The sequence below is a fragment of the Pteronotus mesoamericanus genome, unplaced genomic scaffold, assembly GCF_021234165.1.
Source record: "Pteronotus mesoamericanus isolate MK-2021 breed Mesoamerican mustached bat unplaced genomic scaffold, CSHL_Meso_final scaffold_85, whole genome shotgun sequence".
NCBI classification, from domain to species: domain Eukaryota; kingdom Metazoa; phylum Chordata; class Mammalia; order Chiroptera; family Mormoopidae; genus Pteronotus; species Pteronotus mesoamericanus.
In genome coordinates, this window is record NW_026555329.1 from 58,402,302 (window position 1) to 58,424,825 (window position 22,524).

Sequence of the window (22,524 nt, forward strand, 5' to 3'; positions counted from 1 at the left end):
AACAAGACTGGTAGGGAGTGCAGAGTCCCCCAAGGGCAGCAGCTGAAGTTCCAGAGGGATATTGCAGCAGTCAGAGAGGAGGTTCCCCCTGAGAAGTGTGGGGTCTAAACCCCAAGCAGGGCTCCCCAGCCTACTCTACCAGACCAGAAAGAAACCGAGATAACATCCAGCTGTGAAAAGTAGTAAAGTTTCTGTCTACCAGGAAGAGATGGCAACGAGCCTCTTAAAGGGCCAATGCACAAAATTTTGTTTGCAGTCACTCACCCTGGGCTCTGGCAGCAGGTGGGCAGTGTGGACTAGAAATGCTTGAGGAGAGCCTGGGGCTGGTGGCTCTGGGGAGAGAACTGAAGGAGCCAGAATCCCTATGCCGAGACATTCCCCATACTGCAGAAGCCATCTTTCTCAGGCAAAGCGCTCCTCTCTAAGTGGCATGACCCTGAGGGGAAGCAAAAAATACTCTACCCCACCACGTGGAGTTTAAGCCCCACTGCTGCTCACTGCTTGATTATATTAACAAACTGCCCATTCAATGGCTGATTAATTTAACATCTAAGCCAGAAAATACAAAGAAGCAGCCAAAATGGAAAGAAAAAGAAACAGACCCCAAATGGAAGAACAATAGAATTCTCCAGATAAACTAGATGAAATGGAAGCAAGCAATTTATCAGATAGAGAGTTTAGAGTAATGATCATACGTATACTTAACAGCATGAAAAAAGACATAGCAACCATAAAAAAGGACCAGTAAGAAATGAAGAATGCAACATCTGAGATAAATAATACACTGAACGGAATAAACAGGTCATATGAAGCAGGGGCCCGAATCAGTGTTTTGGAAGAAAAGATGAAAAAAAAAATACCTAGGCAGAGCAGCAAAAAGAAAAAAGAATTTAAAAAAAAGAGAAGAGCTTAAGAAAAACTTTGGAAAACATGAAATGTAGCAACATCCGCATCATGGGACTACCAGAAAGAAAAGTGAGTGAGCAAGGGATCAAGAACCCATTTGAAGAAATGATAACAAAACTTCCCTAATTTGGTGAAGGAAAAAGTCACACAAATCCAGGAAGCTCAGAGAGTCCCAAATATGTTGGACCCAAAGAGACCTACACCAAGACACATCATAATTAAAATAACAAGGCTTAAAGACAAGGAGAGAATCCTAAAAGGCACAAGAGAAAAGCAGGTAATTACCAACAGAGAGCACCAATTAGACTGGCATCTGATTACTCAACAGAAACATTTCAGGCCAGAAGGGACTGGCGTGAAATATCTAAGATGATGAAAAGCAAGGACCTACAACCAAGGCTACTTTACCCAGCAAGGCTATCATTTCAAATCAAAGAAGAAATAAGGTGCTTCCCAGACCAAAAAAAAAAAAAAAAAAAAAAGCTAAAGGAGTTTGTAAACACAAAATCAGTAGTACAATAAATGTTAAAGGCCTTGCTTTAAAAAGAAGAAAAAGAGAAAGGAAAAAAAAACACAGGAAAACAGTCTAACAATAAAATGAAACTATGTACATATCTATCAATAATCACTTTAAATGTAAATGGCTTAAATGCTCTGACCAACAACATAGGGTAGCTGAATAGATAAGAAAATGAGACCCATCTCAGATCAAAAGATAAGCACAGACTAAAAGTAAAGGGAAGGAAAAAGATATTTCATGAAAATGGAAAAGGAAAAAAATCTGGGGTAACAGTACCTACAGCCAAAAAAATAGACTTTAAAACCAAGGCTACAGTAAGAGACAAGGAAGGACACTATATAATGATAAAGGGAACAATTCAACAAATGGATATAACCCTAGTAAATATTTATGCTTCCAAAATAGGAGCACCTGAACATGTAAAGCAAATCTTGATGGACATAAAAGGAGAGAGCAACAGAAACAGTCATAGTTGGAGATTTTAACACCCCGCTGACTTCAATGAATAAGCCTTCCAGACAGAAAATCAACAAGGACACAGCGGCTGGCCTTAAACAACACGAGATCAAATGGACTTAATTGATATCTTCAGAGCATTTCACCCTAAACAGGCAGAGATACACACTTTTCACATGCACATGGAACGTTTTCTAGGATAGACCACATGTTAGGACACAAAACACGTCTCAATAAATTTACGAAGACTGAAATCACATCAAGCACCTTCTCTGACCACAATGCTATAAAACTAGAAATCAATAACAAGAACACTGAAAAACTCTCAAAGACATGGAAGCTAAATAACATGTTATTAAACAATGAATGTGTCAACAACAAGCTGAAGAAAGAAATCAAAAGATACCTTGAAACATGTGAAAATGAAGACACAACAATCAAAAATCTGTGGGACATGGGGAAAGCAGTCCTAAGAGGGAAATTTATAGCATTACAGGCCTATTTTAAAAAACAAGAGAGAGATCAAATAAACAGTCTAACTTCACCTTAAAGGAACTTTAAAAAGGACAACAAACAAAGCCCAAAATGAATAGAAGGAAGGAAATAATAAAGGCCAGAGCAGATATAAATGAAATAGAGTCTAAAAAAAGATGTAAAAGATCAATGTATCCAAAAGCTGGTTCTTTGAAAAGACAAACAAGATTGACAAACCTTTAACCAAACTCATCATGAAAAAAAGAGAAAGGACCCAAATAAATAAAATAAAAAATGAAAGAGGACAAACAACAAATGACACCAAAGAAATACAAAGGACTGTAAGAAAGTATTATGAACAACTATATGCCAACAAACTAGACAACCTGGATGAAATGGATAAATTCCTAGAAACATGCCATCTTCCAAAACTAAATCAGGAAGAGTCAAAGAACCTGAATAGACACCTAATGAAATTAAAACAGTAGTCAAGAAACTCTGGACAAACAAAAGCCCTGGGCCAGATGGCTTCACAGGTGAATTTCACCCAACATTCCAAGAACTAACACCTCTCCTTCTCAAACTATTTCATAGAATTCAAGAGGAGGGAAGGCTCCCAAACTCATTTTAGGAGACCAGCATTATCCAAATTCCAAAACCAGGTAAACACCCTACAAGTAAAAAAAAAAATTATAGACTAGTATTCCTGATGAACACAGATGAGAAAATTCTCAACAAATATTAGCAAATTGAATACAGCAATGCATCAAAAAGATCATACACCATGATCAAAATGGGATTTACTCCGGGAATGCAAGGTTGATACAATATTCACAAATCAATAAACGTGATTCACCACATAAACAAAATGAAGGATAAAAACCACATGATCATATCAATAGATGCAAAAAAGCATTTGATAAAATCCAGTACCCAATTATTATCAAAACTCTCAGCAAAGTGAGAATAGAGGAAACATACCTTAACATAATAAAGGCCACATATGACAAATCCACTGCCAGCATCATACTTAATGGGCAAAAACTACAAGCATTTCCCTTAAGACCGGGAATAAGACAAGGACATCCACTTCCACCTTTCAATTCAACTAGTACTGAAGTTCTAGTCACAGCAATAAAGAAAAGAAGAAGAAATAAAATGTATCCAAATTGGAAAGGAAGAAGTAGTACTGTCTTTATTTGCAGATGACATGACACTGTACATAGAGAATCCCAGAGAGTCCACCAAGAAACTACTAGACCTGATAAATGAATTCAACAAAGTAGCAGGAGAAAAAACTAGTATCCAGAAATCAGTTGCATTTTTACATGCCAATAATGAACTAACAGAAAGGGAAATTAAGAAAACAATCCATTCACAATTGTTTCCAAAAGAATAAAATATCTAGGAATAAACCTAACCAAGGATGTAAGAGACCTGTATATGGAAAATTATAAGGCACTGAAGAAATAAATTGAAGAAGATATAAGTAAATGGGAGTACATCTCGTGTTCATGGATAGGAAGAATTAACATCATTAAACTGTCCAAACTACCTAAAGCAATCTACAGATTCAACGAAATTCCTATCAAGATGCCAGTGATATATTTTACAGAACTAGAACAAATATATCAAAAATTTATATGGAACCTCAAAAGGCCCTGCATAGCAACAGCAATCCTGAGAAAGAAGAAGAAAGTTGGAGGAATCATGCCTCCTAATATCAAACTATACTACAGGACCATAATAAACAAAAGAGCCTGGTAGTGACATAAAAACAGACACATAGATCAATGGAATAGAAGAGAAAGCCCAGAAATAAACCAACAGCTTTACAGTCAATTAATATTAGACAGAGGAGGCAAACACATACAGTGAGCTAAAGATAGCTTATTCAATAAATTGTATTGGGAAAACTGGACAGATATATGCATAAAAATGAAACTAGACCACCTTCTTATACCATACATAAACATAAATTCAAAATGGATCAAAGACTTAAATGTTAGACCCAAAACCACAAAAATCCTAGAAGAAAATATGGGCAGCAAAACCTCGGATATTGCTCTTAGATTTTTTTAATTGGATATGTCTGCCCGGGCAAAGGAAACAAAAGAAAAAAATAAACAAATGGGACTACATCAAACTAAAAAATTTTTGCACAGCAACAAAGAACATTAACAAAATCAAAAGACAACGCACAAAATGGGAGGGCATTTTAGTTGATACATCTGATAAGGGGTTAATATCCAAAATTTACAAAGAAATTACAAAACTCAACATACAAATAAAAACAAACAACCCAATTAAAAATGGGCAAAGGATCTGAATAGACAGTTCTCCAAAGAAGACATACAGATGGCCAAAAGACATAGGAAAAGATGCTCAATGTCACTAATCATCAGAGAAATGCAAATTAAAACTACAATGAGATACCATCTCACATTAGTCAGGATGGCTACACCAATAAATCAACAAACAACAAGTGCTGGCAAGGAGAAAAGGGAAGCCTAGTACGCTGTTGGTGGGAATGCAGACTGATGCAGCCACTCTGGAAAGCAGTGTAGAGATACCTCAAAAAGGTAAAAATGGATCTGTCTTTTGACCCAGTAATCCCACTTCTCAGAATATATCAGAAGGAACCCAAAACACTAATCTGAAAGAACAAAAAGCACCCTTATGTTTATTGCAGCATTATTTATAATCACCAAGATATGGAAGCAGCCCAAGTGTCTACCATAGATGAGTGGATAAAACAACTATAGGACCTTTACACAATGGAATTCTACTCAGCTGTAAAAAGGAAATTTTACCCTTTGCAACAGTATGGATGGACCTGGAGAACATTATGCTAAGTGAAATAAGCCATTCAGAGAAAGACAAATACCATAGATTTCACTCACATGTGAAATCTAATGAACAAACTGAACTAATAAGCAAAACAGACACAGACTCACAGATGGAAAGCAGATGACAGCTAGTTGGGGGTGGGGGATTGGTTAGGGGAGTGAGGGATTGAACAAAAATGAAAAAGGATTCATGTATATGGACACAGTGTGTTGATTGCTGGAGTGTGGGGGATATAGAGATGAAATGGTGATGAAAAAAAAAAATACAATAAAGACTAAACCAAAAAAAGTTGATGATGTTTTATGAGGTAAAAAGGGACCTCATACTTTAAAAGTTGCCAATAACTTTTACATCTATCTATAGATCTATGTCTGTGACAATATCTTCGTCTAAATCACATTCTTTTCATTATTTCACCTTTATTTTCAGACAAAATGTACACTGGAACTTATATTTGCTTGTTCTCCAGAATAATCACAAATCTATATGTTAAAAGTATTAAAGGAAAAATGCTTCCTTTAAATTTAAAAACTCCCCAAATACAAATATTTATTACAAATGGAGAGGTTTATTCTTCTTGCTTTTTGCTTTTTTTGATAAATCAATTCAAGCAAAAACACTTTCTTCCTGAAACAAAAATGTATTTTCTTCCATAAAATATGAAAGTATAAGAACACAACTTGATTCACAGACATGCTTAATGTTATAGGGGAAGAAAACCTTGTGTGAATAATGATAAAAGCATTAAATTCTCACCAAAGATACTCAATGTGGGCTGACAGAAGAAGCAGTCTGAATTAAATAGAATAAATTATGGAATGATTTTAAAGAAATGCACTTGTGTTACAACAAGTATTTGAGTTATAATAATGTTGAGAAGTACAGACCCTGGAAAACCTACTTTTATAAACAGGTCAATGATGACTTGAAGGGAGCCGACCTGTTGTCTGTTGGTAAATGCTTCTAACATGCTGGAAAAGTTTGTTCTCAAACCACTTAAGCAGTTCTGTAACAATCAACTAATGCTAATAAATTGTTTATGGGACTTCCCCCACCCTACGTCTGGAAAATTGCTGTAGCATTCCAAAAAACTGCCGTTGTAATCCTTCCACAGCGTCCTTAACATGGCTGGTTTCCTTAAGGGATTCTTAGCCCAGCACCCAGTTTCCTGGTAACTACTTTAGCTTGATAATTATATTTTCACTATGAAACCTGAACTAAAAATACCCAGATCAACAGAGTTTTGTTTATAATGTACACCTGGAAAAAAAAATTCTAAAACATTAGCTAGACTTCCCCACCTGAATACCTTTATTGCTTCATCAGAAAAGGCACTTTGTTAGAATAAAAGTATGCCTTCCAATCTCAATTCCATTATTAATAAAAAGGTTCTCAAAATATGAAGCCACTTTAGTCCAGAATGACAAGGCCAGGTAGCTATTTTCTCCCTGATAAGCAAGCAAAAGGCCCAGAAACACAATCAAGAACAGACAAAGCTACTAGGGTTATATAGCAAAAGATAGATCAGTTCACATTACTCTTCAGCTCATAAAACTTCAAACTGCAGAGCACATACAAACAATATTAAGACACTCCATTACCTGGCCCTAGGTCACACAACTCTCAGCCCTGCTACTTGGCACGCATCTACCTATCACCTACACATGCCCTTCTCCAAACACACTCCGAGTTTCCAAGTCTTACCACTAATTTTCCTCCACGAGCCTTTCAATTCAAGGGCCCTTCTGCAAACCACTGCCCTACTCCTGACCACAATTCACCTGCCCTGCCCCATCAGATCTCAGCTCCAGCACCTCCTCATGTCCCTTCATTAAATGTTCTCAACCAAACAAGCCCATCGTTCCTTTAAGTTCTTTAGGTAACTTCAATAACACAAAAAGAAAACTTTTAAAATTAAAATATTTTAATTCTAAAAAGCAAACCTCTTCTTGTCTCATTTAAATGTTACCAGTCCCTGTCTTCTGCTAGCTATGCAAACCCTGCACAGAACTTGGAATTTTAAAATATTTAAATTCTTGTTTCATTGAATAAATATCAAAAATTCATATTTTTACTTAATTAAAAACAATTCTTTCATAGGCAAGTATCACCTAATAAAATTCCTATATTCATAAAGGCAATGTTCCTAAAATGTGTTCCTAATTGTATTATCATTTTCAGAAAATTTGTTGTTTTCAAATTTTAAAGTTTTAAAACTAAAGTAATGGTAATCTAAAAATAATTCAGAGATAAACACTTATTTTAGAATAATTTAAATGTGCTGCTTAACAAGAATACTAAGTGATACAACGACAGTTTTGTACATTTTAAATAAAATTTAGATTAGTGTTTCTTTCATCTCAGCTAAAAAAAAAAAGAAAGAAGGAAAGAAAGAAAAAAGATTCATCTTAATCTGAGCACATAACCAGGGCCTGGTCTCACCTTTTCTCTGAAAAGGGTAAGAGGTCTATGGATAACAATTCTGAAAATGTAAGGTTTTTAAATTAATAAAATTTCATGGAAAAAAGCTTAACTTTAATTTATAAGCTATTATTTAGTCATCAACTTCATTAGACACTGCATATAAATATTAAACATCATTTTTCTAAAACATTTATCTGAAAACTACTTTCCTCATTGGCTTAAATGACTTAATTCTCTTATCTTTTACATGTGTTATTTGCCCTCTTATTTTAACTCTTGTATATTTAGGGACACTCGTTTCCAGAGTCATTTAGACAGCTTTCTGATTTTAAATTAATGTCTACATTCTTTTTTTTGCCAAAAGAAGTCAAAAGACCAACAATGTAGAAGCAAATGAAAATGTAAGAATACTGCACAATTCCTGAATTTGCCTCAAGGTAGCATTTGAACTGGTGACCAGCACTCACAGCTGGATAAGTCTTTCAATAGCATGTGCTGGTAAAGAAATACCTGGATTTGAACTCTGCACAGCTTAAGGACAGTCATCAAATCAACAGATATAGATTTATATGGCTTACATTTAACCAAAGTTATGTCATATGTGTATATTAAGAGTATACAGTAAACCTTAAAATGCTTTCTGTGACAGCATACACCAAATTATGCAAACGACAGAAATACTTGAACCTTCATACGTAAAACTCAGAAGTAGGCAAAAAGTCCAATGAGCACTCAGAATCCTTTCACAAAGACCCAACACTAAGATCACGCATTTCACACAATTGTCTTGGGTCCCAGGCCCTAACGCAACATGATTTTCTGGGGCATGATTAGAAGCAGACATACCAATACCACTTAAGAAAGAGAAGCGGTCAAGGAGCTTAGTTTAGGTTCTTGTGCAACCAAAAATGAGATGCATAAACTGAGCCTCTAGATCCAGATATGCCTAAAGTATCTTCAGTTTCCTCTGCCTGAGATTTTTGTGAGTTTAACAACTACATTTAACATTTAAAAACTATGGTTTTTAAAAAATTCTAGTTAACTTGCAAAATAAAATGCATACATTGACAAGATGTCTTTATTATATGCATAAACGAATAGTATTGAATATTTCATCTCCTAAAGTCAAATAATATAAACATTACTATCATGTGCAATTCTTTATCCATAATTCTATTTCAGCAAGTCTAATGAATTCAGCTGCCTTCCTCAACTCCCTAAAGTCTTAGTTCCATCTGCGGCTTTTGAAAACCACAGTGTGACTGCTAATGGGGTTTCCCAGTACCTCCTGCCTAAACGTTGTCATTCCATCCCATGCTGGAAACACCAACCCCAGCATAACATCAGACTCTCCTATAAAGACCTTCACAATTGGACTGCTTCACGTGCTGCTCACAGTGCACCGATACCAGAGCCACACTGAATTTCGAAGTTTTGCCTAAACTTGCCATGTTCCTTTATTCCTGTCTTTGCGCATAATCTTCATGTTGCTATAAAGACTCTTCCCTTCCCTTCTCCACCAAAAAGCTCTTACACATTTTCAGCCTCCGGTTCAAATACATTCTTCCACATAACCTGCCAGAAGTCTCCAATTGCTCCTTCTTGTGTGTTCCCACAGCAATTTATTTAAAACTTTAATATTGTATTTTCCTTTGTTATTTTCTTTGTATTCTCCTCTTTCATCTCTGTCCATCAAGTGTCTAACACAAGCTGGGTACTCAATATATGTTCAAGGCGGGGAGGGAAAAGAGGAGAAGAAAGGGAGAATTGGGAGGGGAGAACATAGAAAGAAAAGAAGTGGTTTCCTTCTTTGACAAAATGAGATAGAATCACGGAGGAACTTTTAGAGTTCCTTTTATAATAAGGATATTAAAAGATTATTAAAAAGTTAAATGACTACTGAATGCCTTGGAATTATAAACTAAACATATTTAAGTCTTATAGAAATAATCCCAATAAATTAACTGTATTATAATAGCAGTGTGGTAGGTGAAACATGCATGTGAGCTCTGAGCATCAGACAGCATTTGCATGTTACTGACAGCAACTACTGCAACGAGCAGCTGTGTATCTTTGGGCATCCTGCTTTTCCTCATCTGTGAAATAAGTTCGACCGCACATAGCTCCTCTAAGTATTTTCTCAGAAAACAAGGATAAAGCACCAGGCACATGCTGGACATGTGGTCAGTGATACCATGAACCTTGATATAGAAATAAAGTTGCTAAGCTATCAACCAAAATTGAAAATAATGAAAATATTAAATTTAATAGTTTAACTTAAGTCATAAAATTATAAAATGTATAACTACTTAAGAGAAGGCCTTAAACAGAGCCTGTAGAAAATTACTATTTAAAGATATTCTAGTTTTGTATTATGATTTTAAACAAAAAAAAAACCCACTGAGAATGGGAATAAAAAAACAGAGAGTGGTTAATTTCTCGTGACCATAAAAAGTTGATTTAATTTCCATAAGAGAATCATTTCAAATCTAGTTCAATCCCTGTATGTTTTAAGAAAGCTTTAGGAACACTTCCATGCAATCGACAGCCCTATGAAAATTCTCCTGAAATTAAAATTGAAAATAAAGAAATCTTCCCCTTTAAACACAAGGTACTGCTCCTAAACATGTGACATGCGTCCAACTTAATTTCTGACCAGTGCTTGACTAAATGTGGTTTGCTGGAAGTTAAGCGCATATTAGCATCCCTCTCTGACAAATGACGATCTCCTGATGGCAACATTCAGCTGTTGTCAATATTGCAAACGTGTCTGTTCAATCTGTTTACATTCCCCCTGAGCTGGCACAGCTTTTCTAATGCCTATGTTAATAGCAAGGTAGAAGTGCAATAACAAATGAATTTCATTTGGTCTACAGCTAAAAGCCGTGGGAAGTACCCATCTAAGGCTTAAAACCAATTTCCATTTAGCTTCAATTTCTCTTTTAAAGAGAGAAAGGATTTCTGCTACTGAAATTACTTTGAAAGTCACTGCATAATCACTTTTATTTTCCTAGTCATTTTTGGCTTGTTTTCCCAAAATAATTAAAATTTAATTATTCCCAAGAAATGCAGATCAAAACCACAATGAGATACCACCTCACACCGGTCAGAATGGCCATCATAAACAGATCAACAAACAACAGGTGCTGGCGAAGCTGTGAAGAAAAGGGAACCCTAGTCCACTGTTGGTGGGAATGTAGACTGGTGCAGCCATTGTGGAATGCAGTGTGGAATTTCCTCAAAAAGCTGAAAATGGAACTGCCTTTTGATCCAGTGATTCCCCTGCTGGGCTATACCCTAAGAACACCAAAACGCCAATACAAAAGAACCTATGCACCCCAATGTTCATAGCAGCACAATTTACAATAGCCAAGTGTTGGAAGCAACCTAAATGCCCATCAGTAGATGATTGGATCAAAAAATTATGGTACATATACACGATGGAATACTACGCAGCAAAAAGAAAAAAAGAACTACTACACTTCACGAGAGCATGGATGGAACTAGAGAGCATTATGCTAAGCGAAATAAGCCAGGGGGCAAAAGACAAATACCATATGATCTCACCTATAAGTGGAACCTAACCAACAAAACAAAGATGCAAGGAAAATAAGACCAGCAACACTGAAAGGAAAAGAAACCAACAGAGACAAGAGGGAAGGGGGGTGTGGCAGGGGAAAAGAAAGGGAAGGGGAAAGTCAAGGAACATATAGCAAGGACTCATGGACAAAACCAAAGGGGAAGGATTGAGGAGGGGAGGGGGCAAGGGAAAGTGGTGGGGGGAAGGCAGAGACAAATGTATTTGAAAAAATAAATAAAAATAAAAATAAAAAAATAAAATGAAGCATTTGAAATAAAAAATATTTAATTATTCCTGATCTCCTCACTTAAGTACATAAAAGTTTATTTCCTACAACAATTTCACATTTATTTATTAAGAACATATCTAGTCAGTGTAGGGCTGCCAAATTCAGCAAATAAAAATACAGGACTGCTGATTTAAATTTGAATTCCAGTTAAACAATGAAGAATGTTTTAGTACATTATATCTTAATATTGCATGGGAAACACTTATACTAAAATATTATTCTCTGTTTATCTGGAATTCAAATTTCATTGGTTGTCCTATATGTTATTTGGCAATCTAAATTATTTTAATAACTTGCATCTATAATTCAATAGATGGTCAAATTCATGACCAAGATTCACCAGAAGTGTTTCCCTATGGGTATCCTCTTACCTGAAGAGTTGTTTTTTGAGAGGTGAAGGCAGGGTGGGAGGGCAGCTTAGTTATAAAGATCCACTTTGAAGCTTTCTCACTTTTCTTGATCAGTCCGATGAATAATAGCATTGTGATTGCTGAAACAGTACCACAGCCCAGTTGCCAGCTCTTTTTTAGTAATCATTCAAGAGATATGGCGGCTCTCAGAGATAATGATTGCCTTAAGAAAAAAACTCCTCCTGCTAATCTGGTGTACAGGTCTTTACAGGAAACAAGACTTTGAATACAGGGAAATGGATAGGTTGGACTGAATGCATTCCACTTGTTTAAATATTTACATCCAAAATAAAAATAAGAGGCAGCTCTCTCTGTGGAGCATGCCCACACCTCCCTCCGACACCCCCCTACCCCCCGCACGTTATCCTCAACTCTTCCCTCCTAGGTTCTAAGGGCCCCTTTTTTGTCTTTGTATCTTGTTCCCTGAGCCCACACAGCCCAGCTGGCTCACTACTTACATGGCTCATTTCTTCTACCTCTGACTTTCTAAATAAGCTGTTGATTGTATTTGAAAAATAAAAAAATAAATCAAAGTAAGAAACGTCCTTAATTTTTTTAACTTAGGATAAAAAGATAAAGGACACAAAGAAAGAAATCATGAAGGTTGCCTTGCAAATACTTGCCGAACACCTATAAGATCACGTCATATTTTAGCTTCCCTGTATTTACCAAGCCATTCCCTTCGTAGTCTAAATCTATCACTCCAAACAGCCAGCCTCCTCCTGTGAAGTCTCATTCTGTACTGCCCTCCAGGCACATCCACCATCCCACATGCTGGTCACTCCTACTCGCACTGTTCTAATTTCCTGTCCATTATTCAATTTAATAAACACATATTAAAGCAATAGGCAAGGTGAACGGCTCATATTATCACGTTGTTTGTAGTTTGGTAGTTTGATCTGGTTATAAAAAAATGAAATTTATAATAAGGAAATGAGAAGCATCTATTAGAGAAATCAGGAAAGCCCAATGAGAATGGCCTTGGCAGTAGAGACATTGAGGCCATTATTGCCAAGTGACTTTGGACATAATACTGAACCTCTCTGAACCTCATTTATAATTATCTTTGTTAGATTATTGTGGTCAGGTCTAAAACAAACAAAAAAAGTGACAGAGAAAGTGTTTTATACAATGTGAGATATGGCTAGCACTTAGGAAAAGGCAGCAACTACAGAGTAAAAAAGTGATGTTGTAATGGGGTTGCCATGGTCTGCATACCAGATTTTCCATTTACTAGCTGTGCAAAGTTAGGCAAACCTGTGCCTCATTTCCTCATCTATATATATGGTAATAATAATAGTATCTACCTCACTAGAATTGTGGAGAGTACAAAGTTGATTAATTCATGTAAAACTTCATATTAAAATATTCATGTTACCTCTGCAGCATCTGTAAGTACCTGAGAAACATTCACTGCTTCATTACTTTGATTATCATCATCATCTTTGTCATTATTATGATTTCATCAGGTAGTATTTCAGACAAGTCTTTTTTTGGGGGCAGGGGGTTCATTATTTCTTATTAGATTTATTTGTGTAACATTGGTTAATAAAATTTATCTCGACTTCAGGGTTACAGTGCTGTAATACATCATCTGTATTTTGTATTGTGTGTTTACAACTCCAGGTCAAGTCTCCTTCCATCACCATTTATCCCCCCCTTCATCCTCTTCTACCTCCCCCTTTCCCTCTGGTAATCACCATACTGTTCTCTATGAAGTTTTTTGTTTGTTTGTTTTTGTTTGTTTGCTTGTTTTTGTTTGTTTGCTTGCTTGATTCCTTCACCTTTCTGAATGGGCTGGAAGTACTGAAACAAAAGCACTGAAAGAAATTCCCAGCTAGGAGAAAGCAAGAATTCAGAGCAGGGAAAAATGGAGCAAAAAGTTTGTTCAAGACTCAGATGATACAGTTCAAACAGAGAATAACAAAGTTGGTAAGAAAGCTAAAAATGAAAAAAAAAAAAAAAAGCTAAAAATGGAAGACAAAGACTTGATTGCAGAAGAAACTGATGCAAGACTGAAGAATCATTAAATATTTCATTACCCAACCAGGAGTCTTTCAAGGTTTTGGAACAGAGGAGTAACATGATTACTGTTGCATTATATTAACTGATGGCATTGGTTTTGGGTAAATCAGAGGAAACAGAGGCAGGAAGTTTCATTAGGGGGCTCTGCCCTCTGTCAGTAAGAAGTCAAGAGAACTTGAGTCTGGGAATTCCAAGTAAGATTAGAAAAGAGGGGACAGGTTCCTGAGCTTGTAAATCCAAAACTTGGAGGATTTGGCAACTGCTTAGAGGAGGAGGTTCTGGAAAGGAAACCAGAGGAGAAATTGCCTGAGAAGCAGATCAGAGGCAGATTGGTTAGGAGTGACAGGTAATTGGGAGTTGAGACCACAGATCATTCATTAGCAAGGGGAAGGTTGTGGTGGGTCTAGACAAAGTAAGGTCTGGAAACTAGCCAGGATAAGAGAAGCAGCCCAATGGCAATGGGTAATGAAATGTCACAGGCAGTCAGTGAGAAGGAACAACCAAGATGCACACACTGAACAGCAATGCACCAAAAGCTGTTTTGTGAAAAAGACCAAGGCCAATAAATAAAGAGGGATGGAATGAAGCCATACCAATCTATACAGTCAATTCTCCTGAAGGGTATGCTCAGCTTTTGGGGCTGAGCTTGGAGCTCCTCCTCTCTGCCTCAGTGGACCTGGTACAAATCCTATTCAAGCTGTTATCAAGAGCAGTGGCATTGTCTGTCTATCATACACACTGGTATCTTGACAGAAACTAGTAGTGCCTATATTCTTATGAAATATTTGAAGAATGAATGAATGAACGAGTCAATGGCCCTTAGAACCTCAGTTAACCATGTCACCTTTACATCATAAAGCTCTTTCCAGCTTCACACACTAGCCTCTCATGTCCAAGTCTCTATGACTCATCCTGCCTAAAGACCAAATTACTTTGCTCTTTGTCCACTTACTTTACTAGTATTCAAGCAGAGTAATGGGATGCATAAATGGTTTTTGAAACATGTTCCTAAACACCATCCTTCCATGAAACATGCTGTCCCACCCCACCCCTTCCCACCAGTCAGTCATACAAGTTGGGGAGGAGGGGAAAATAGTAATCATTCTTAAATTGGCTGTATTAAAAAAAAGTCATTGTGAGATTGTAGTTTAAAAAAAGGATTCTGAGGGGATTTTCTTTTAGCTTAAAATACTTTATCCATCCTTTAAACTATCAGTTTCATATGAAGTAAGTCCTTTAGTTTATATTTAAATTATTATCCAAATATCTTAAATGGCAAAATAAAGTTCCAAACTCTTCTATCATTCTTCTCATCAAAGCACAGAGAAATGAGGAACTAGGCATGTTCCCCTTCTTTGACTGGGTTTATTTTCTACAGCATATTCCATTTTTAATCATAGACCTGAAGAGTTATCCTCCAAAAAGCCAAGGAAAACATTAACACAGGTTGTCCCTATGAAATTCAAAGGTTTAGTTCAGCTTCACACTAAGATTCCATTTTAATTGGCTTCGAGTAGGAGCCAGTCAAGCACTGGTGTGCAGAAGCTGGCTCCTGAGAGCCAATTTATACTCATCTCTCCCCAGCTCTGCATTCACTGATACCATGTCGGTGGCCTAAAATCCATCATGCTGGGAGTATTTACCTCACAGAAACCTGAGAAAGCTACAAATCAGGGCTTTTTTTCCTGCCCAGATCCAGCATATGAGCACACAGAAATTTATGTTCCCTACAAGGAATTAATGCATAACTAGCCTTGAGAACTACTGCACAGAAAGGAATATACTCAATGAATTAATTTTGAGGGACATCTGCTATGTCTGCAAATATCTTAGCAGCCTCAAGACCTGATGCCACTGACATGTAATATTTTATACACTCAATGCACTTCAAAAAATCTCCATGTAAGCTATATTTTTCATTGACTCAGATTTTTAAAATTAAAAGTTTGTTAGTTTTTTAATTCAAAGTTTAAGCATAGATTTTTGTAACTGTAGAATTTAAGTGCTGAAGGGAATTAAAGAAGTAATTTAGCCCAACTCTCACAATTTAAAAAATAAAAAAAACACAAAGGTCATAGAAACTGAGATTCACTTATATCCACTAACCTATATAAAGGCAGGGCCAGGATCGTAATGTTTGTCTGCTATCTGACCACCTGAATTTACATATGAGTTTATATGGCAGATTTGTTTTCAAAAAGAAGAGAAAAAGAAACAGTTCCATTATGACTTCTCGGTTCCAATTCCAAGGGACCTGCTGAATGGTAATAAGGTATCATGACACTAGGAAAAAAAACTCATAGTTTTGAATGAAAATGTCAACACATAGCCTAAGTGGAATAATGAAGTAGAGCACATATTTCCATACCTTATCATCTGAGTTAAGAAAATACTTGTATTAAAATCATGTCTCATGGAAAAAAAGCTTCCCTCCTTACAGGATGTTGAACAATTATCACAGATTAGAGCACTGCTGTCCCAGTTCCCCAATCACATAATCTTGGGCACTGATGAAAAAATAATACATTACTGATTGGCCCTTTTAACCATAACAAAGAGAAGATAGAAACACTATACCCAGGCAAGAAGCAACAGGTTTCTCTTCACTGTCCCACAGTATCCTAACATCCCCACAATGATAAGGAAACAGCAAACTGCAATCATGACTGGATGAACCACAGGAAAGTAAGTCAAGATGACGGCCTCTTCTACCCTGAAAGAAGAACAATAATGTCACATTACAAAGAAAATATAATCAAAAAGCACCCAAGCTATGACACAAGACACAAGTGTGTGTGATTTGCATTAATAACCTTTAAATTGTCATGCCTCGAAGCTGATGGCTGTATTGCTATTTTCAAAATCACTGTGCTATCCCCAAAGTGCTTGCTTGTTCTATTTTTGTTTTGTTTAGTTTTTTTATACAAGTGGTACATTCCAACTTCAACCCACTTAAAATATAAGATAGGGGTCCTTAATAAGGAGTCGATCCACTATGAGCTCTGAAGCCTCAGCCCAAGGAAACCACACCAGACCCTTTGCTGTTTTCGAGCTGAAAAGAATCGTCTCCCTCCTCTTCCCTGATCTGGGACCTCATTTGCAGCCCTTTCTCCCCAACAACTGAGCCTTCCCAAATGTGAAAGGGAAATTGGTTTATAGTAAAGTAAAATGAAGGAGGTGAGATGATTTTTCTAGAAAACTATGAAAAAATTCATTAACTACAATCATAATAGGAAGAGTAATGAAAATAACAAAAATTAGCATTACTACACTCCACTGTGTTAAGGACTTCACAGAAATGTATTCCAAAAATATATCTCAGTTAATCCTTAGGACATTCCAGAGTGGACTATATTACACTCCCCATTCAGAGATGAAAAAAATTGGGATTAGGAGAGGTTAAGTTATTTGCTCCTAGTGAGGACAGTGGACCCACCTTTGAAATTTGAGAAGAAAATGGCATTGCTCGGTTTGGTTTTTATTAGCTAGGAATATGAAGGTAACAAAGTTGGCGGTGATTTTTGTAGAGCAAAGTAGCTCTGCTCTCTTTCATATGCAAACATGTCAGAGCTGCTACACTGTCAGGAGGAAAGGAATGTTCTCTTAGGACCGGTGGTGCACCTTAATGAGAGTGCTAGAAAATGCAAGTGGCTGTAGCAAAAGTTGCCACGGGCAGGGAAGGCTTTCCCAGGGAACAGATGCCAGGGCAATATCCTCTAAACGGCTGAGGGCAAAGTTACCTAGAAACTAGCACCTGAGGAAACCTGATGAAAGAAATCAATCATTCCTTGTACAGCCTACCTTGTTTCTGCAGTTAAAGTCAGAACATTATTTAGGTAGTCTCTCATCCAAGCAGAAACTGCCAACACGCTGATGGACATTAACTGGGAAAAAAGAAATACAAATTGGTTACTACAGATTTATTAGTAAATAATTAATGAATTAGCGATATTCTCTGCCAGATTAATAGTAAAAAAAAAAGGGTTCTTTTGCATAACCAATATGCTTTTTCCTGATTACCATTTACTACCTGTTGAAATTTATTTTTATTTTACATATCTGTCATTCCATTTTGCAATCATGACACAGCCATTAAATAGGATGTCACCAAATAGAATACACACAGCTAAACAATTAAATGACTGATTCCAGGTCCAGGACAGGAATTGCACAACTTGAAGAGGCCATAAAACAACTAAATTCTCAAATACCTAAAATGTGTCATATGTAAAAGCAAGGAAGCAATCAAATACTACTGATGTTAAAAAAAAAGTCACAGGTACTAACTTGGAAGAGCTTCCTTTGGCTAGTGTTCGAACAATTTAAACATCAAAATAATAGCAATAATAATGAACACAATGGTTTGAAACAACAAATATGCTAGAAATCTATGAATTCATAATCACACTTAAAGAAAACTCACCGATGACCTTTGTAGAATGTTGGGTACTCAATTCATTATTCAGAAAACTGATAAGAATCCAATTTTTATCCTAGCTTTTCCATAAAAACTAAAGAACCAAGAGTTAATTAAAGTTTTTATAGATGACTATCTGCTAATACGTGAAGAAAGCATGATAGAGTAACACTATTTAACAACCCCTTCTGAATAATGAATGTCTAGGCTAAGTTCCTCAATGGCTGCCAAAATTATCAGGTCAGTTGTTCTGAATCTTATCTGTGCATCAAAATCACCTAGGACTATTAAAAAAACTACTGAGCCCAGACCCACACTGGACCAATTGTTGAGAGTGGGACCTACGCATCCAACATGTGTAACTGTCCCACATGTTCTAACATGTAATAAGGGCTGACAGCCACTGCATTACGTGGAAATTTAGAATGGAGAGAGCAGGCTGACGTAGAATACCAGACCCCACTGATCAATCTTATAGGAGACAGCCAGATATGTCTCCCAGCGTGATGAAATGAGAATTACACAGAGACATCTTTGAAATCCTCTTACCAAAAAGTCAAAGGGAGCCTGAATCTAATCAAGCCCCAAGCTGTAACAGTTTATAGGAAATATAGAGAATAGATTTAAACTTGTCAAATGCCACCATGAGGATGCAATTGGCAAAATCAAGAGTATAAGAAATTTACAGGACAAATAATCTGATTTCTTCAATTAAAAAAGGAAGTGACAAGTGGAAAAAAAAAGACAAAAGAAGAACTGTAATAAATTAAAAGAGATTTAGATTACCCAATGCAATATATTGACCTGGTATAAATCTTATTCAAAGAAACCAACCACAAAGAAACATTTATGAGACAACTGGGGATAAACATGGATATCTGAAAATATTAAGAAATCATTGTTTATTATCTCAGATATGGCAACAGTATTAATGTTTTTTTAAAGATCCTTATCTTTTAGAGACATATGCCAAATGATTTAGTAAATAATCATCATGCATGGGGGTAAGATGGGAAGTGGAGGCTATGTTTGATAATTGTTGAAATGGCTGGTTGGGCATTAATTATACTGTGTTTTCTACTTTTGTATATGTTTTAAATTGTCCATAATTCAATTTTTTTTAAAAAAGCAACTATCTAGAACAAGTTCAAAATGTCTTCCTTGAAAGCTTTTCCAAAAGCTGAAGGTTGTAAGTTCTGAGGATCCTTCCTATTTTGACAAAGATTTTTCTAAAATGTGCCTTATATTTCTCTTTTTAAGAATATAGTGAAATTCTACTTCATTTGATTTTTAATAATTTCTGGCACCTTAATAAATATATTACCATTTTATGTTACAGATTTAACTTTAAATGAAGAAATAATATGCAAGATAGGAATGTGTCTGTACTGACTCAGGCAGTGGCCATGTAACATGCTTTCTGGAAAAAAGACGCCAAAGTAAGTGACACATGTAGTCCTTGGTGACCTCTTGTAGAGTGAAGTAGGGATACCTGCTTGAAAAATCCATTAGTGAATTCACTTATCCTTCATTCAGTTGCAAATACTTACTCAACACCTACTATCTGCTTTGCACTCTCTCTGCTAGATTCAGGGACCCAACAATGAATAAGAAAAGCAAGACCCTAGATTTTGAGAAGCATCTTGTGGGACACAAGGAATAACTATATAAACCAGATAATTACAGACTGTAAAATATACCATGTAACACGGAAAAGTGAAGTAACCTGTTCAAGGTCTTACAGACTCTAAGTGGCAAAGCTGGGATCCAAATCCAGGCCTTTGGTCTTTGGAGTTTTACATTCAGCCATTAACTGCCTTCCAAGTTTAGACACAAGCATGAGAAATTCCACAGATGGTGAGGAGACCAGCCTGCAGAGCATGCAGGCTTCCTTTCAAAAGGGGTGGAGGGTAGGGTGGAGCTGGAGGAGATAGTTTGTAGCATCTGAATGTCTGAACTATATTCATTGGTAAATGGGGGCTCCGGAGCCAATGGCTAAAACAGGTTAGGAACCGTGGGACAACAGTTCAGAGGAGAATTAGGTCAGTTATTCCTACCCTCATTTCTGCTGGGAATGAAGAACAGATTGCAAACCTAATAAAAAATTAGCCAGTGGGTCGGCCACAGTGTATTCATCATGCTTCTAGCTTCTGTAACCTTGATATTTTAACATCTGTTCCACACGCTTATGCTGGACACACCTTGGTCTGGACAAACTGAGAAAATGCCTGAGTTACCTTGCCTTGGCAGCCTGCCTTCCACCAGCTCTTGGAACAGGTCCTTCTCCATGGGCAAGCTTTCCATTTTCAAGTACAACCCAAGCAATCCAGAGCCCATACCCCCACCACCTCCTATACTGAGAGAGCTCTCTCACCCTGGGCCACTCTACACCTGCCCTAATCACTCCAAGGTCCAGTGATAGACAACTAGAGGCAGTCCCTATACTCTAAAAGCTGCTGGAATTATTCAAACTAGCTAATCCAAAACCTACTTACCCTGCCTTGCCTGTTCCTTCTCAATGAAGCCACAAAAGTACTTGTCCAGTCCTGCCACCTCTCTGCCCTGTGATGGACGCCAGTGTTTCCCCTCTTGGCCCGCTGTGATGAGACATGCGCTCTTTTGGGATCTGTGAGTATAATAAACTATCTTTTCAATGCCAGTCATCTCCTGATGTGCTGGCCTTACCATATCTAAATAATAATAGAACCTATAGGAACACACAGGCCTAGCAGGGGACCATGGACTAACTACATAATTAAATTTGAGGTTACGTGTTCTCTCTCTACTTGGCTATATGTGGGCCTTTGTTAAGTTTCATGGGAACAAGACAGTCTATGAATGTACTATTTTATTTGATTACCTCAAATTCTCTTGCAATTATAAATAATTCTTCTCCTTATCATTCTTCAAATAACTGATCTTGATTTCCCCTATCATCTACTTTTTTACAGGCTGTTTAGCCAATTTTCAATATCACAGCTCTAAGGTATCAAAAACATCATAGTCTTCATTTGTATAATATATTATCAGTGGTTGTCACGACACACAGTTCTTCCATTTGTAACAAAAAGGTGTATTTATTATGAATGGCATATTCCAAAAGTATTTCTAGTATGATAGAATGGTTAAGAACATGAGTTTTGAAGTAAACTCTTCCATCCATAGAAATATATACTGATCAGCTGCTCTTTGCCAGGGACTATGCAATGTGATGGAGATACGCTGATGGACAATAACAGACACCAACTGTATTCTACAGTGAAATTTACTAAGTGAAGAAGAAATACACATTAATCAACTCATTAGAGAAATAAATGTGTAACTGCAAACTGTAGTAAGTACTGGGGAGGAATAATACAAGTTTTTATAAGAACTCCTTTTGGGGTGACTGACCTATTCCATGGAGTCAAAGGGACTTCACTAAGAGAGCTGAGATCTGAAGAATAATTATCAAATTCATTAGGGAAAGGAAGATTCAAAAGAACATTCCAATCAGAAAGAACAATAAAGGTCCCAGGGTGGAAGGTATCATATGTTCAAAGAAGGGAAGTTGGCACGTAGTGAGAATAGAAAGCCAGACAGGAGCTGGATCAAAGTATTAAAGGTCATTTTAAGGCATAAGAACTTGACCGTAAGGACAATGGGAAGCCATCAAATCAAAAAGCCTTGGTTCGAATGCCAGTTCTGCTCCTTTTCAGCTATATGACTTTGGGTCATCATATAATCTTTCCTAAGACTCGGTGTCCTCACATATAAAATGTTATAATAAGACCAACTTCACAGAGGATTTATATGATGAAAAACAGAGTAGGATTCTTATGTATATTATCTATTATTATCTCAAGTCACTTTTGACCTCAGGGTTTTCTCTTAATCTTTCTGTCAGCTTAAGCGACAAGGCAACTGCAAAATCAGTCCAGAAATGGAATCTTCATATATTTGAAAGCCTAACAATGGGCAAAACCACGATGACATAGCTACCTACTAGACTTCCATGGCTGTTCTCGATTTTGACATCTGTAAAACTGAACTCATGTCCACTCTTCTGGAAACCTATGTGTCCCTCCCACCATTTTTCCTATTTCAGTACATGGTATAATCAACACTTAATCACAAAAACTGGCAACTTGGCAGGCAGCCTGAACCTCTCCCTCTTCCTCAGTCCCACATCTA

The 22,524-nt window shown here is 36.7% G+C and overlaps 1 protein-coding gene across 4 annotated transcripts in view; it reads right to left on the reverse strand.

Moving 5' to 3' along the window:
* The window catches only part of TSPAN12 (tetraspanin 12), a 71,116-nt gene that overhangs the window by 38,532 nt on the left and 10,060 nt on the right, over positions 1 to 22,524 (reverse strand). For all 4 annotated transcript variants that reach the window (XM_054563839.1, XM_054563840.1, XM_054563841.1 and 1 more), the window contains 2 exons: positions 17,736 to 17,818; positions 16,512 to 16,647 (listed from right to left, as the gene is read on the reverse strand). In XM_054563839.1, coding sequence (XP_054419814.1) covers positions 16,512 to 16,647; positions 17,736 to 17,818 — 219 coding nt within the window. The remainder of the gene's footprint in view (positions 1 to 16,511; positions 16,648 to 17,735; positions 17,819 to 22,524) is intronic.